This window comes from Dendrobates tinctorius, unplaced genomic scaffold (assembly GCF_039654945.1).
Source record: "Dendrobates tinctorius isolate UK_male_01 unplaced genomic scaffold, ASM3965494v1 ptg000367l, whole genome shotgun sequence".
NCBI classification, from domain to species: Eukaryota; Metazoa; Chordata; class Amphibia; order Anura; family Dendrobatidae; genus Dendrobates; species Dendrobates tinctorius.
In genome coordinates this window covers 2,989,612-3,004,884 of record NW_027362033.1, presented here as the reverse complement: position 1 = coordinate 3,004,884, position 15,273 = coordinate 2,989,612, and the positions used below count along the sequence as shown (strand labels likewise).

At 54.2% G+C, this 15,273-nt stretch overlaps 1 protein-coding gene across 1 annotated transcript in view; it reads right to left on the bottom strand.

Annotated features, from left to right (window-relative positions):
* The window catches only part of EBF4 (EBF family member 4), a 208,346-nt gene extending 193,916 nt beyond the window's left edge, over nucleotides 1-14,430 (bottom strand). Inside the window, exon 1 of the mRNA XM_073562825.1 lies at nucleotides 14,142-14,430. Coding sequence (XP_073418926.1) covers nucleotides 14,142-14,269 — 128 coding nt within the window. The 5' untranslated portion in view covers nucleotides 14,270-14,430. The remainder of the gene's footprint in view (nucleotides 1-14,141) is intronic.
* Between the last annotated feature and the right edge of the window lie 843 nt (nucleotides 14,431-15,273).

Here is a 15,273-nt window from a genome sequence, read left to right as displayed (position 1 = left end):
AATCAAACAGGAAAACATTGTTGGTAAGACAAAAATCCAATGCTTTGATCAAAAATTCATTGTGTCTATGAAACTGTAAACCCCTAGTTTGTTAATAGCTTTCAGACCCACTTCATGGGGAATTGACAAATATAATGCCTCCACATCTATGCTCCCCAATATCGTATCAGTTTCTAAGCATATCCCATCCAGTTTTCCAAGGAAGTCGGTGGTATCACGTACATATGAATTAACGGAAAGAACAAAAGGTCTAAGTACCTGATCTAGGTATAGACCTAGGTTCTGTGTTACACTCCCAATACCTGCCACAATTGGTCTCCCCTTCAGGGGATTTACCCCTTTGTGGACCTTTGGAAGACAATAAAATGTGGCCATTACGGGGTATGCAGGGATAAGGAAACCCTTTTCATTTGTATCGATCACCCCTGCATTGAAGCCATCATTAATTAGCCTAGTGAGATTACCCACAATCTTACTGGTCGGGTTATGTTAGTATTTCATAATTTTCTTTGTCTTCCAGGATAGTGGTGCACATCGTCCTATATAATGAAGTGTCCATGACCACTACATTGCCCCCTTTTATTCCTCAAATAATAAAAGTTAGATTTTAAAAATATCCAATTGCTACAATACGTATATATAGAGGTGGATATTTCCATTGCTGAGTTTGTGGATAGTCCTGGGTTACAATTTCTGAAGGACAGGTTCTGTGACAGTCCTGGGTTATAGTATCAGAAGGGCAGGTTCTGTGACAGTCCTGGGTTATAGTATCAGAAGGACAGGTTCTGTGATAGTCCTGGGTTATAGTATCAGAAGGGCAGGTTCTGCGATAGTCCTGGGTTATAGTATCAGAAGGGCAGGTTCTGTGACAGTCCTGGGTTATAGTATCAGAAGGACAGGTTCTGTGACAGTCCTGGGTTATAGTATCAGAAGGGCAGGTTCTGTGACAGTCCTGGGTTATAGTATCAGAAGGGCAGGTTCTGTGACAGTCCTGGGTTATAGTATCAGAAGGGCAGGTTCTGTGACAGTCCTGGGTTATAGTATCAGAAGGACAGGTTCTGTGACAGTCCTGGGTTATAGTATCAGAAGGACAGGTTCTGTGATAGTCCTGGGTTATAGTATCAGAAGGACAGGTTCTGTGACAGTCCTGGGTTATAGTATCAGAAGGACAGGTTCTGTGACAGTCCTGGGTTATAGTATCAGAAGGGCAGGTTCTGTGACAGTCCTGGGTTATAGTATCAGAAGGACAGGTTCTGTGACAGTCCTGGGTTATAGTATCAGAAGGACAGGTTCTGTGACAGTCCTGGGTTATAGTATCAGAAGGGCAGGTTCTGTGACAGTCCTGGGTTATAGTATCAGAAGGGCAGGTTCTGTGACAGTCCTGGGTTATAGTATCAGAAGGACAGGTTCTGTGACAGTCCTGGGTTATAGTATCAGAAGGACAGGTTCTGTGATAGTCCTGGGTTATAGTATCAGAAGGACAGGTTCTGTGACAGTCCTGGGTTATAGTATCAGAAGGGCAGGTTCTGTGACAGTCCTGGGTTATAGTATCAGAAGGGCAGGTTCTGTGATAGTTCCTTGGCTATAATATCAGAAGAACAGGTTCTGTGACAGTCCTGGGTTATAGTATCAGAAGGGCAGGTTCTGTGATAGTCCTGGGTTATAGTATCAGAAGGACAGGTTCTGCGATAGTCCTGGGTTATAGTATCAGAAGGACAGGTTCTGTGACAGTCCTGGGTTATAGTATCAGAAGGGCAGGTTCTGTGATAGTTCCTTGGCTATAATATCAGAAGAACAGGTCTGTGATAGTCCTGGGTTATAGTATCAGAAGGACAGGTTCTGCGATAGTCCTGGGTTATAGTATCAGAAGGGCAGGTTCTGCGATAGTCCTGGGTTATAGTATCAGAAGGACAGGTTCTGTGATAGTCCTGGGTTATAGTATCAGATGGGTAGGTTCTGTGATAGTCCTGGGTTATAGTATCAGAAGGGCAGGTTCTGTGATAGTTCCTTGGCTATAATATCAGAAGAACAGGTCTGTGATAGTCCTGGGTTATAGTATCAGAAGGACAGGTTCTGTGATAGTCCTGGGTTATAGTATCAGAAGAACAGGTTCTGTGATAGTCCTGGGTTATAGTATCAGAAGGGTAGGTTCTGTGATAGTCCTGGGTTATAGTAACAGAAGGGCAGGTTCTGTGATAGTCCTGGGTTATAGTATCAGAAGGGCAGGTTCTGCGACAGTCCTGGGTTATAGTATCAGAAGGGCAGGTTCTGTGATAGTCCTGGGTTATAGTAACAGAAGGGCAGGTTCTGTGATAGTCCTGGGTTATAGTATCAGAAGGGCAGGTTCTGCGACAGTCCTGGGTTATAGTATCAGAAGGGCAGGTTCTGTGATAGTCCTGGGTTATAGTATCAGAAGGGCAGGTTCTGCGACAGTCCTGGGTTATAGTATCAGAAGGGCAGGTTCTGTGATAGTCCTGGGTTATAGTAACAGAAGGGCAGGTTCTGTGATAGTCCTGGGTTATAGTATCAGAAGGGCAGGTTCTGCGACAGTCCTGGGTTATAGTATCAGAAGGGCAGGTTCTGTGATAGTCCTGGGTTATAGTAACAGAAGGGCAGGTTCTGTGATAGTCCTGGGTTATAGTATCAGAAGGGCAGGTTCTGTGACAGTCCTGGGTTATAGTATCAGAAGGGCAGGTTCTGTGATAGTCCTGGGTTATAGTAACAGAAGGGCAGGTTCTGTGATAGTCCTGGGTTATAGTATCAGAAGGGCAGGTTCTGCGACAGTCCTGGGTTATAGTATCAGAAGGGCAGGTTCTGCGACAGTCCTGGGTTATAGTATCAGAAGGGCAGGTTCTGCGACAGTCCTGGGTTACAGTATCAGAAGGGCAGGTTCTGCGACAGTCCTGGGTTACAGTATCAGAAGGGCAGGTTCTGCGACAGTCCTGGGTTATAGTATCAGAAGGGCAGGTTCTGCGACAGTCCTGGGTTACAGTATCAGAAGGGCAGGTTCTGCGACAGTCCTGGGTTATAGTATCAGAAGGGCAGGTTCTGCGACAGTCCTGGGTTATAGTATCAGAAGAACAGGTTCTGTGACAGTCCTGGGTTATAGTATCAGAAGGGCAGGTTCTGCGACAGTCCTGGGTTATAGTATCAGAAGGGCAGGTTCTGTGATAGTTCCTTGGCTACAATATCAGAAGAACAGGTTCTGTGATAGTCCTGGGTTATAGTATCAGAAGGACAGGTTCTGTGACAGTCCTGGGTTATAGTATCAGAAGGGCAGGTTCTGCGATAGTCCTGGGTTATAGTATCAGAAGGGCAGGTTCTGCGATAGTCCTGGGTTATAGTATCAGAAGGACAGGTTCTGTGACAGTCCTGGGTTATAGTATCAGAAGGACAGGTTCTGTGACAGTCCTGGGTTATAGTATCAGAAGGGCAGGTTCTGCGATAGTCCTGGGTTATAGTATCAGAAGGACAGGTTCTGTGACAGTCCTGGGTTATAGTATCAGAAGGACAGGTTCTGTGATAGTCCTGGGTTATAGTATCAGAAGGACAGGTTCTGTGATAGTCCTGGGTTATAGTATCAGAAGGGCAGGTTCTGTGATAGTCCTGGGTTATAGTATCAGAAGAACAGGTTCTGTGATAGTCCTGGGTTATAGTAACAGAAGGGCAGGTTCTGTGACAGTCCTGGGTTATAGTATCAGGACAGGTTCTGCGACAGTCCTGGGTTATAGTATCAGAAGGGCAGGTTCTGCGACAGTCCTGGGTTATAGTATCAGAAGAACAGGTTCTGTGATAGTCCTGGGTTATAGTATCAGAAGGGCAGGTTCTGCGACAGTCCTGGGTTATAGTATCAGAAGGACAGGTTCTGCGACAGTCCTGGGTTATAGTATCAGAAGGGCAGGTTCTGTGATAGTTCCTTGGCTATAATATCAGAAGAACAGGTTCTGTGATAGTCCTGGGTTTTAGTATCAGAAGGACAGGTTCTGCGACAGTCCTGGGTTATAGTATCAGAAGGACAGGTTCTGCGACAGTCCTGGGTTATAGTATCAGAAGGACAGGTTCTGCGACAGTCCTGGGTTATAGTATCAGAAGGACAGGTTCTGCGACAGTCCTGGGTTATAGTATCAGAAGGACAGGTTCTGCGACAGTCCTGGGTTATAGTATCAGAAGGACAGGTTCTGTGACAGTCCTGGGTTATAGTATCAGAAGGGCAGGTTCTGCGACAGTCCTGGGTTATAGTATCAGAAGGACAGGTTCTGCGACAGTCCTGGGTTATAGTATCAGAAGGACAGGTTCTGTGACAGTCCTGGGTTATAGTATCAGAAGGGCAGGTTCTGTGATAGTTCCTTGGCTATAATATCAGAAGAACAGGTTCTGTGATAGTCCTGGGTTATAGTATCAGAAGGACAGGTTCTGCGACAGTCCTGGGTTATAGTATCAGAAGGACAGGTTCTGCGACAGTCCTGGGTTATAGTATCAGAAGGACAGGTTCTGCGACAGTCCTGGGTTATAGTATCAGAAGGACAGGTTCTGCGACAGTCCTGGGTTATAGTATCAGAAGGACAGGTTCTGCGACAGTCCTGGGTTATAGTATCAGAAGGACAGGTTCTGCGACAGTCCTGGGTTATAGTATCAGAAGGACAGGTTCTGCGACAGTCCTGGGTTATAGTATCAGAAGGACAGGTTCTGTGACAGTCCTGGGTTATAGTATCAGAAGGGCAGGTTCTGCGACAGTCCTGGGTTATAGTATCAGAAGGACAGGTTCTGTGACAGTCCTGGGTTATAGTATCAGAAGGGCAGGTTCTGTGATAGTTCCTTGGCTATAATATCAGAACAGGTTCTGTGATAGTCCTGGGTTTTAGTATCAGAAGGACAGGTTCTGTGATAGTCCTGGGTTATAGTATCAGAAGGGCAGGTTCTGCGACAGTCCTGGGTTATAGTATCAGAAGGGCAGGTTCTGCGACAGTCCTGGGTTATAGTATCAGAAGGACAGGTTCTGCGACAGTCCTGGGCTATAGTATCAGAAGGACAGGTTCTGCGACAGTCCTGGGTTACAATATGACAAAACCTGCGATAGTCCGTAATACAATAAATGTTGGTAATAAGCCTCCTGTGAAACTCCTGAATCTTGTCAGCAATTCTTAGTGGTTCCAACTTTAGCAGATCACGACTGACAGTGGAGGATCAGTATCAGTAGGATATACTCCATAGATCCACGGCGAGTGAGACCCGGAGCAGAAAAACACACTGTTTCATTTCCAAGAGAAGTAACCAAGTAGTGTAAGATTTTGGATTAGAAGGACCTGAAGTCCGATAGTCGTGATTCAGCCGACTATGTCCGGAACTGTCCTGCACCAGTAAGACATTTCCCGTGATAGCCCTTGATTACTGGGATATTTTAAGTGATAGTCTTGGGTCAGGAAAACATTTTCTGTAATAACCCTGAGTTATTGGGTCTGTGTGAGATTATGTTAATATTGGCACGAACGGTTCTGAATAGGTCATACAGATAATGAACTCTCATGGGTCAGCACTGGGTCAATATAAACCTACAGAATATTACAGTCACAGTTAATGAGACATGTCCTGTGATAGTCCTAGGTCAGTGACTCTGGATCAAACTTTTCCCTGTGTTAGTGGATCATGGTTGGCCCTGGGTCAGTGTCTGGGGATCATGGTTAGCCTTGCGTAAGTGGATCATGTTTAGCCCTGGGGTCAGTATCTGTGGATCATGTTTGGCCCCAAGTCAGAGTCTGTGGATCATGTTTGGCCCCAAGTCAGAGTCTGTGGATCATGTTTGACCCCGGGTCAGAGTCTGTGGATCATGTTTGGCCCTGGTCAGTGTCTGTGGATCATGTTTGGCCCTAAGTCAGAGTCTGTGGATCATGTTTGGCCCTCTGATCAGTGTCTGAGGACCATGTTTGGCCCCCGGTCAGTGTATGTGGATCATGTTTGTCCCCAGATCAGTGTCAGTGGACTTGGGTCAGTGAATCATGTTTGGCCCTGAATCAGTGGATCATGGTTCGTCTGCAGTCAGTGTCAGTTGAGCATGGTTGGCCCTGGGTCAGTGGATCATGATTGGCCCTGGGTCAGGGTCAGTGAGTCATAGTTGGCTCTAGATCAGGGTCAATGGATCATGTTTGGCCCCCGGTCACTGTCTGTGGATCATGTTTGGCCCCCGGTCAGTTTCTGTGGATCATGTTTGGCCCTGGGGATCATGGTTGTCTGTGGGTCAGTGGACCATGGCTAGCCCTGGTTTAGTGTCATGGTTGACCCTGGATCAGTTGATCATGTTGGTCCTGGGTCAGTGGATCAGTGACTCTGGATCAAAGTTTTCCCAGTGTTAGTGGATCATGGTTGGCCCTGGGTCAGGGTCTGAGGAGCATGGTTGGCCTTGCGTAAGTGGATCATGTTTGGCCCTGGGGTCAGTGTCTGTGGATCATGTTTGGCCCCGGGTCAGAGTCTGTGGATCATGTTTGGCCCCGGGTCAAAGTCTGTGGATCATGTTTGGCCCCGGGTCAAAGTCTGTAGATCATGTTTGGCCCCGGGTCAGAATATGTGGATTATGTTTGGCCTCCGGTCAGTGTATGTGGATCATGTTTGTCCCCAGATCAGTGTCAGTGGACTTGGGTCAGTGAATCAAGTTTGGACCTTAGTCAGTGGATCATGTTTGGCCTCCGGTCAGTGTATGTGGATCATGTTTGTCCCCAGATCAGTGTCAGTGGACTTGGGTCAGTGAATCAAGTTTGGACCTTAGTCAGTGGATCATGTTTGGCCCCCGGTCACTGTCTGTGGATCATGTTTGGCCCCCGGTCAGTTTCTGTGGATCATGTTTGGCCCGGGGGATCATGGTTGTCTGTGGGTCAGTGGACCATGGCTGGCCCTGGTTTAGTGTCATGGTTGACCCTGGATCAGTTGATCATGTTGGTCCTGGGTCAGTGGATCAGTGACTCTGGATCAAAGTTTTCCCAGTGTTAGTGGATCATGGTTGGCCCTGGGTCAGGGTCTGAGGAGCATGGTTGGCCTTGCGTAAGTGGATCATGTTTGGCCCTGGGGTCAGTGTCTGTGGATCATGTTTGGCCCCGGGTCAGAGTCTGTGGATCATGTTTGGCCCCGGGTCAGAGTCTGTGGATCATGTTTGGCCCCGGCTCAGAGTCTGTGGATCATGTTTGGCCCCGGGTCAGAGTCTGTGGATCATGTTTGGCCCCGGGTCAGAGTCTGTGGATCATGTTTGGCCCCGGGTCAGAGTCTGTGGATCATGTTTGGCCCCGGGTCAGAGTCTGTAGATCATGTTTGGCCCCGGGTCAGAATATGTGGATTATGTTTGGCCCCGGGTCAGAATATGTGGATTATGTTTGGCCTCCGGTCAGTGTATGTGGATCATGTTTGTCCCCAGATCAGTGTCAGTGGACTTGGGTCAGTGAATCAAGTTTGGCCCCCAGTCAGTGTCTGTGGATCATGTTTGGCCCCCAGTCAGTGTCTGTGGATCATGTTTGGCCCCCAGTCAGTGTCTGTGGATCATGTTTGGCCCCCAGTCAGTGTCTGTGGATCATGTTTGGCCCCCAGTCAGTGTCTGTGGATCATGTTTGGCCCCCAGTCAGTGTCTGTGGATCATGTTTGGCCCCCAGTCAGTGTCTGTGGATCATGTTTGGCCCCCAGTCAGTGTATCATGTTTGGCCCCCAGTCAGTGGCAGTGGATCATGTTTGGCCCCCAGTCAGGGGCAGTGGATCATGTTTGGCCCCCAGTCAGGGGCAGTGGATCATGGTTGGCCCCCAGTCAGGGGCAGTGGATCATGGTTGGCCCCCAGTCAGGGGCAGTGGACCATGGTTGGCCCTGTGGCAGTGGACCATGGTTGGCCCTGCGGCAGTGGACCATGGCTGGCCCTGCGGCAGTGGACCATGGCTGGCCCTGCGGCAGTGGACCATGGCTGGCCCTGCGGCAGTGGACCATGGCTGGCCCTGCGGCAGTGGACCATGGCTGGCCCTGCGGCAGTGGACCATGGCTGGCCCTGCGGCAGTGGACCATGGCTGGCCCTGGGGCAGTGGACCATGGCTGGCCCTGGGGCAGTGGATCATGGTTAGTCCTCTGTCAGTATCAATGGATCACAGTTGGTCCTCAATCAGTTTCAGTGGACTAAATTGGCCCTAGGTCAATGTCTATAGATCATGGTTGAGTGTGGGACAGAAGGCCATATGCCCTGAATGTTAAAGGTTGCCCTGGATCACTTTAGGTAGGAAGATCCTGAGACAGTCCTAAATCAGAGTCAACAGGACACATCCTATGACATTCCTGGATCAATATAAAATTTGCTGAAATCTTTCAGAGAAAGTCCTGAGGACTAATAGGAAGATTTTGTAATGGTCCTGGGAGAATGTCTGTAGTACAAAACCTTAGTGTCAGTAGATCACTTCCTGACAAAATCCCAGTTCAGTATGAGTAGGAAGTTTCCTGAAACAGTCTCAGATTAGTGTTAGTAGGAAGTTTGTGGAGATCATTTTGGATCAGGGTCAGTAGGACATTTCTGGAGATGGTCCTCGGTCAGGATCACTGGTTCATGTCCAAAGATCGGCCTCGGTCAGGATCCCTGGTTCAAGTACGGAGATCGTCCTCGATCAGGATCCCTGGAGCATGTCCAGAGATCGTCCTCGGTCAGGATCCCTGGTTCATGTCCGGAGATCGTCCTCGGTCAGGATCCCTGGTTCATGTCCGGAGATCGTCCTCGGTCAGGATCCCTGGTTCATGTCCGGAGATCGTCCTCGGTCAGGATCCCTGGTTCATGTCCGGAGATCGTCCTCGGTCAGGATCCCTGGTTCATGTCCGGAGATCGTCCTCGGTCAGGATCCCTGGTTCATGTCCGGAGATCGTCCTCGGTCAGGATCCCTGGTTCATGTCCGGAGATCGTCCTCGGTCAGGATCCCTGGTTCATGTCCGGAGATCGTCCTCGGTCAGGATCCCTGGTTCATGTCCGGAGATCGTCCTCGGTCAGGATCCCTGGTTCATGTCCGGAGATCGTCCTCGGTCAGGATCCCTGGTTCATGTCCGGAGATCGTCCTCGGTCAGGATCCCTGGTTCATGTCCGGAGATCGTCCTCGGTCAGGATCCCTGGTTCATGTCCGGAGATCGTCCTCGGTCAGGATCCCTGGTTCATGTCCGGAGATCGTCCTCGGTCAGGATCCCTGGTTCATGTCCGGAGATCGTCCTCGGTCAGGATCCCTGGTTCATGTCCGGAGATCGTCCTCGGTCAGGATCCCTGGTTCATGTCCGGAGATCGTCCTCGGTCAGGATCCCTGGTTCATGTCCGGAGATCGTCCTCGGTCAGGATCCCTGGTTCATGTCCGGAGATCGTCCTCGGTCAGGATCCCTGGTTCATGTCCGGAGATCGTCCTCGGTCAGGATCCCTGGTTCATGTCCGGAGATCGTCCTCGGTCAGGATCCCTGGTTCATGTCCGGAGATCGTCCTCGGTCAGGATCCCTGGTTCATGTCCGGAGATCGTCCTCGGTCAGGATCCCTGGTTCATGTCCGGAGATCGTCCTCGGTCAGGATCCCTGGTTCATGTCCGGAGATCGTCCTCGGTCAGGATCCCTGGTTCATGTCCGGAGATCGTCCTCGGTCAGGATCCCTGGTTCATGTCCGGAGATCGTCCTCGGTCAGGATCCCTGGTTCATGTCCGGAGATCGTCCTCGGTCAGGATCCCTGGTTCATGTCCGGAGATCGTCCTCGGTCAGGATCCCTGGTTCATGTCCGGAGATCGTCCTCGGTCAGGATCCCTGGTTCATGTCCGGAGATCGTCCTCGGTCAGGATCCCTGGTTCATGTCCGGAGATCGTCCTCGGTCAGGATCCCTGGTTCATGTCCGGAGATCGTCCTCGGTCAGGATCCCTGGTTCATGTCCGGAGATCGTCCTCGGTCAGGATCCCTGGTTCATGTCCGGAGATCGTCCTCGGTCAGGATCCCTGGTTCATGTCCGGAGATCGTCCTCGGTCAGGATCCCTGGTTCATGTCCGGAGATCGTCCTCGGTCAGGATCCCTGGTTCATGTCTGGAGATCGTCCTCGGTCAGGATCCCTGGTTCATGTCAGGAGATCGTCCTCGGTCAGGATCACTGGTTCATGTCAGGAGATCGTCCTCGGTCAGGATCACTGGTTCATGTCTGGAGATCGTCCTCGGTCAGGATCACTGGTTCATGTCTGGAGATCGTCCTCGGTCAGGATCACTGGTTCATGTCTGGAGATCGTCCTCGGTCAGGTTCACTGGTTCATGTCTGGAGATCGTCCTCGGTCAGGATCACTGGTTCATGTCTGGAGATCGTCCTCGGTCAGGATCCCTGGTTCATGTCTGGAGATCGTCCTCGGTCAGGTTCACTGGTTCATGTCTGGAGATCGTCCTCGGTCAGGTTCACTGGTTCATGTCTGGAGATCGTCCTCGGTCAGGATCACTGGTTCATGTCTGGAGATCGTCCTCGGTCAGGATCCCTGGTTCATGTCTGGAGATCGTCCTCGGTCAGGTTCACTGGTTCATGTCTGGAGATCGTCCTCGGTCAGGATCACTGGTTCATGTCTGGAGATCGTCCTCGGTCAGGATCACTGGTTCATGTCTGGAGATCGTCCTCGGTCAGGATCACTGGTTCATGTCTGGAGATCGTCCTCGGTCAGGATCACTGGTTCATGTCTGGAGATCATCCTCGGTCAGGATCACTGGTTCATGTCTGGAGATCGTCCTCGGTCAGGATCACTGGTTCATGTCCGGAGATCGTCCTCGGTCAGGATCACTGGTTCATGTCCGGAGATCAGGATCAGTGAGGAGTTTTCCTGAGAGTCAGTTATTTCTAGGAGTCCATGACCGGAGGGGAGGTGGTCTTGGGTCTGTGGTTTGTGTCCCGTGATCCAGAGTAATCATTGTGGTTGGCCTGAATGTGACTAGTGGAGCACAGAGTTTTGAGTTTTGGGTGCAGATTGCTGCAGTCAGTATTGATGAGTGAAACTGTAGCAGGGTACAGCTTTGGCTGTGAGCAGAGCATGATTCAGTCCTGCGTGATGGTGAGGATGGTGCAGTCAGTGTGATTGGGCGTGGGTGAAGTAGAGAACAATCCAGGGAGAAAGGGTCGTCGGTGCAGCATCTGGTGTGAGTGGAGGTTAGTGCAGTGCCAGTGACAGTGGAGTACAGCTTTGGATGTGAGTACAGAGGAGTACCGGGTGCATGTCCCTAGGATGAGTGGAGTGCAGCCCTGGGTTAAATGCAGTCAGCATGGTTGGATGCCAGTAGGGGACAGTCCCATGTGTTGGGGCATGGTGCAGACAGTGCTGCTGAGTAGAGAACAGCTTTGGGTGTGAGTAGAGCACAGTCAGTGTCGTTTTGTAAAATACAGGTTTAGGGGTGAGTAGAGTAGTCTGGAGTGTTTAGGGAGCACAATGCAGTAACTTTGTTTAAGAAGCTTTGGCTGTGAGTAGAGTACCGGGTGCACAGTACAGTCAGTGTAGTTGGATGCCAGTGTGCAGCTTTGGTGATGAGTGCAGCCCTCTCCCCTTGGCACAGGTTTGATGGTGAGTGCAGCCCTCTCCCCTTGGCACAGCTTTGGTGGTGAGTGCAGCCCTCTCCCCTGGGCACAGCTTTGGTGGTGAGTGCAGCCCTCTCCCCTGGGCACAGCTTTGGTGGTGAGTGCAGCCCTCTCCCCGGTGTTGGGGCACAGCTTTGGTGGTGAGTGCAGCCCTCTCCCCGGTGTTGGGGCACAGCTTTGGTGGTGAGTGCAGCCCTCTCCCCGGAGCACAGTTTTGGTGGTGAGTGCAGTCCTCTCCCCGGTGTTGGGGCACAGCTTTGGTGGTGAGTGCAGCCCTCTCCCCGGAGCAGTTTTGGTGGTGAGTGCAGCCCTCTCCCCGGTGTTGGGGCACAGCTTTGGTGGTGAGTGCAGCCCTGTCCCCGGAGCACAGCTTTGGTGGTGAGTGCAGCCCTGTCCCCGGAGCACAGCTTTGGTGGTGAGTGCAGCCCTGTCCCCGGAGCACAGCTTTGGTGGTGAGTGCAGCCCTGTCCCCGGAGCACAGCTTTGGTGGTGAGTGCAGCCCTCTGCCCGGAGCACAGCTTTGGTGGTGAGTGCAGCCCTCTGCCCGGAGCACAGCTTTGGTGGTGAGTGCAGCCGTCTCCCCGGTGTTGGGGCACAGCTTTGGTGGTGAGTGCAGCCGTCTCCCCGGAGCACAGCTTTGGTGGTGAGTGCAACTCTCTCCCCGGAGCACAGCTTTGGTGGTGATTGCAGCCCTCTACCCGGAGCACAGCTTTGGTGGTGAGTGCAGCCCTCTCCCCGGTGCACAGTTTTGGTGGTGAGTGCAGCCCTGTCCCTGATGTTGGGGCACAGCTTTGGTGGTGAGTGCAGCCCTCTCTCCGGTGCAGTTTTGGTGGTGAGTGCAGCCCTGTCCCTGGTGTTGGGGCACAGCTTTGGTGGTGAGTGCAGCCGTCTCCCCGGAGCACAGCTTTGGTGGTGAGTGCAGCTCTCTCCCCGGAGCACAACTTTGGTGGTGATTGCAGCCCTCTACCCGGAGCACAGCTTTGGTGGTGAGTGCAGCCCTCTCCCCGGTGCACAGTTTTGGTGGTGAGTGCAGCCCTGTCCCCGGTGTTGGGGCACAGCTTTGGTGGTGAGTGCAGCCCTCTCTCCGGTGCAGTTTTGGTGGTGAGTGCAGCCCTGTCCCTGGTGTTGGGGCACAGCTTTGGTGGTGAGTGCAGCCCTCTCCCCTTGGCACAGCTTTGGTAGTGAGTGCAGCCCTCTTCCCGGAGCACAGCTTTGGTGGTGAGTGCAGCCCTGTCCTCGGTGTTGGGGCACAGCTTTGGTGGTGAGTGCAGCCCTCTCCCCTTGGCACAGCTTTGGTGGTGAGTGCAGCCCTCTCCCCGGGGCACAGCTTTGGTGGTGAGTGCAGCCCTCTCCCCTTGGCACAGCTTTGGTGGTGAGTGCAGCCCTCTCCCCTTGGCACAGCTTTGGTGGTGAGTGCAGCCCTGTCCCCTTGGCATAGCTTTGGTGGTGAGTGCAGCCCTCTCCCCTTGGCACAGCTTTGGTGGTGAGTGCAGCCCTCTCCCCTTGGCACAGCTTTGGTGGTGAGTGCAGCCCTCTCCCCGGGGCACAGCTTTGGTGGTGAGTGCAGCCCTCTTCCCTTGGCACAGCTTTGGTGGTGAGTGCAGCCCTCTCCCCTTGGCACAGCTTTGGTGGTGAGTGCAGCCCTCTTCCCTTGGCACAGCTTTGGTGGTGAGTGCAGCTCTCTTCCCTTGGCACAGCTTTGGTGGTGAGTGCAGCCCTGTCCCCTTGGCACAGCTTTGGTGGTGAGTGCAGCCCTCTCCCCTTGGCACAGCTTTGGTGGTGAGTGCAGCCCTCTTCCCTTGGCACAGCTTTGGTGGTGAGTGCAGCCCTCTCCACTTGGCACAGCTTTGGTGGTGAGTGCAGCCCTCTCCCCTTGGCACAGCTTTGGTGGTGAGTGCAGCCCTCTTCCCTTGGCACAGCTTTGGTGGTGAGTGCAGCCCTCTTCCCTTGGCACAGCTTTGGTGGTGAGTGCAGCCCTCTCCCCTTGGCACAGCTTTGGTGGTGAGTGCAGCCCTGTCCCCTTGGCACAGCTTTGGTGGTGAGTGCAGCCCTGTCCCCTTGGCACAGCTTTGGTGGTGAGTGCAGCCCTGTCCCCTTGGCACAGCTTTGGTGGTGAGTGCAGCCCTCTCCCCTTGGCACAGCTTTGGTGGTGAGTGCAGCCCTCTCCCCTTGGCACAGCTTTGGTGGTGAGTGCAGCCCTCTTCCCTTGGCACAGCTTTGGTGGTGAGTGCAGCCCTGTCCCCTTGGCACAGCTTTGGTGGTGAGTGCAGCCCTCTCCCCTTGGCACAGCTTTGGTGGTGAGTGCAGCCCTCTCCCCTTGGCACAGCTTTGGTGGTGAGTGCAGCCCTCTCCCCTTGGCACAGCTTTGGTGGTGAGTGCAGCCCTCTTCCCTTGGCACAGCTTTGGTGGTGAGTGCAGCCCTGTCCCCTTGGCACAGCTTTGGTGGTGAGTGCAGCCCTCTCCCCTTGGCACAGCTTTGGTGGTGAGTGCAGCCCTCTCCCCTTGGCACAGCTTTGGTGGTGAGTGCAGCCCTCTCCCCTTGGCACAGCTTTGGTGGTGAGTGCAGCCCTCTCCCCGTCCCTCTTACCTCTGCGCCGCGGTGCTGGAGTCCACGATCCCCGGGCTCTGCATCCAGGCTCGCACGGTGGTCAGAGCTGCCGGTTCCTCCTTCATGCTGAGCGCCGCCCGGGACAGCGGCTCCTGGAGGGAGAACATGAGGCGCCGCGCTCCGCCCGATCCCCGCGATGTTCCGTCCCCGCCGGGCGCAGGTGTCCGGGACCATCCGCTCAGCAGCGCGGCGCTCACAACACTGAGGCTGCATCGTGCTCCGCGGCTGGAGGCGGCCGGGCGGAGGAAGTCCCGGGGGAGGCCGCCTGGGAGTGGGGAGAGGAGCTGCTCCCGCCCTCCCCCCGTCCCGCACCACCTCCCCCCCGTCCCGCACTACCGCCCCCCCCCCGTCCGGCACTACCTCCCCCCGTCCCGCACTACCGCCCCCCCGTCCCGCACTACCTCCCCCCCGTCCCGCACTACCTCCCCCGCGTCCCGCACTACCGCCCCCCCCGCACTACCTCCCCCCGTCCCGCACTACCTCCCCCCGTCCCGCACTACCGCCCCCCCCCCCGTCCGGCACTACCTCCCCCCGTCCCGCACTACCTCCCCCGCGTCCCGCACTACCGCCCCCCCGTCCCGCACTACCGCCCCCCCGTCCCGCACTACCTCCCCCCCGTCCCGCACTACCTCCCCCGCGTCCCGCACTACCGCCCCCCCCGCACTACCTCCCCCCCGTCCCGCACTACCGCCCCCCCCCCGTCCGGCACTACCTCCCCCCGTCCCGCACTACCTCCCCCGCGTCCCGCACTACCTCCCCCGCGTCCCGCACTACCGCCCCCCCCGTCCCGCACTACCTCCCCCGCGTCCCGCACTACCGCCCCCCCCCGCACTACCTCCCCCCCGTCCCGCACTACCTCCCCCGCGTCCCGCACTACCTCCCCCGCGTCCCGCACTACCGCCCCCCCCCCGTCCGGCACTACCTCCCCCCGTCCCGCACTACCTCCCCCGCGTCCCGCACTACCGCCCCCCCGTCCCGCACTACCTCCCCCCCGTCCCGCACTACCTCCCCCGCGTCCCGCACTACCGCCCCCCCCCGCACTACCTCCCCCCCGTCCCGCACTACCTCCCCCGCGTCCCGCACTACCTCCCCCGCGTCCCGCACTACCTCC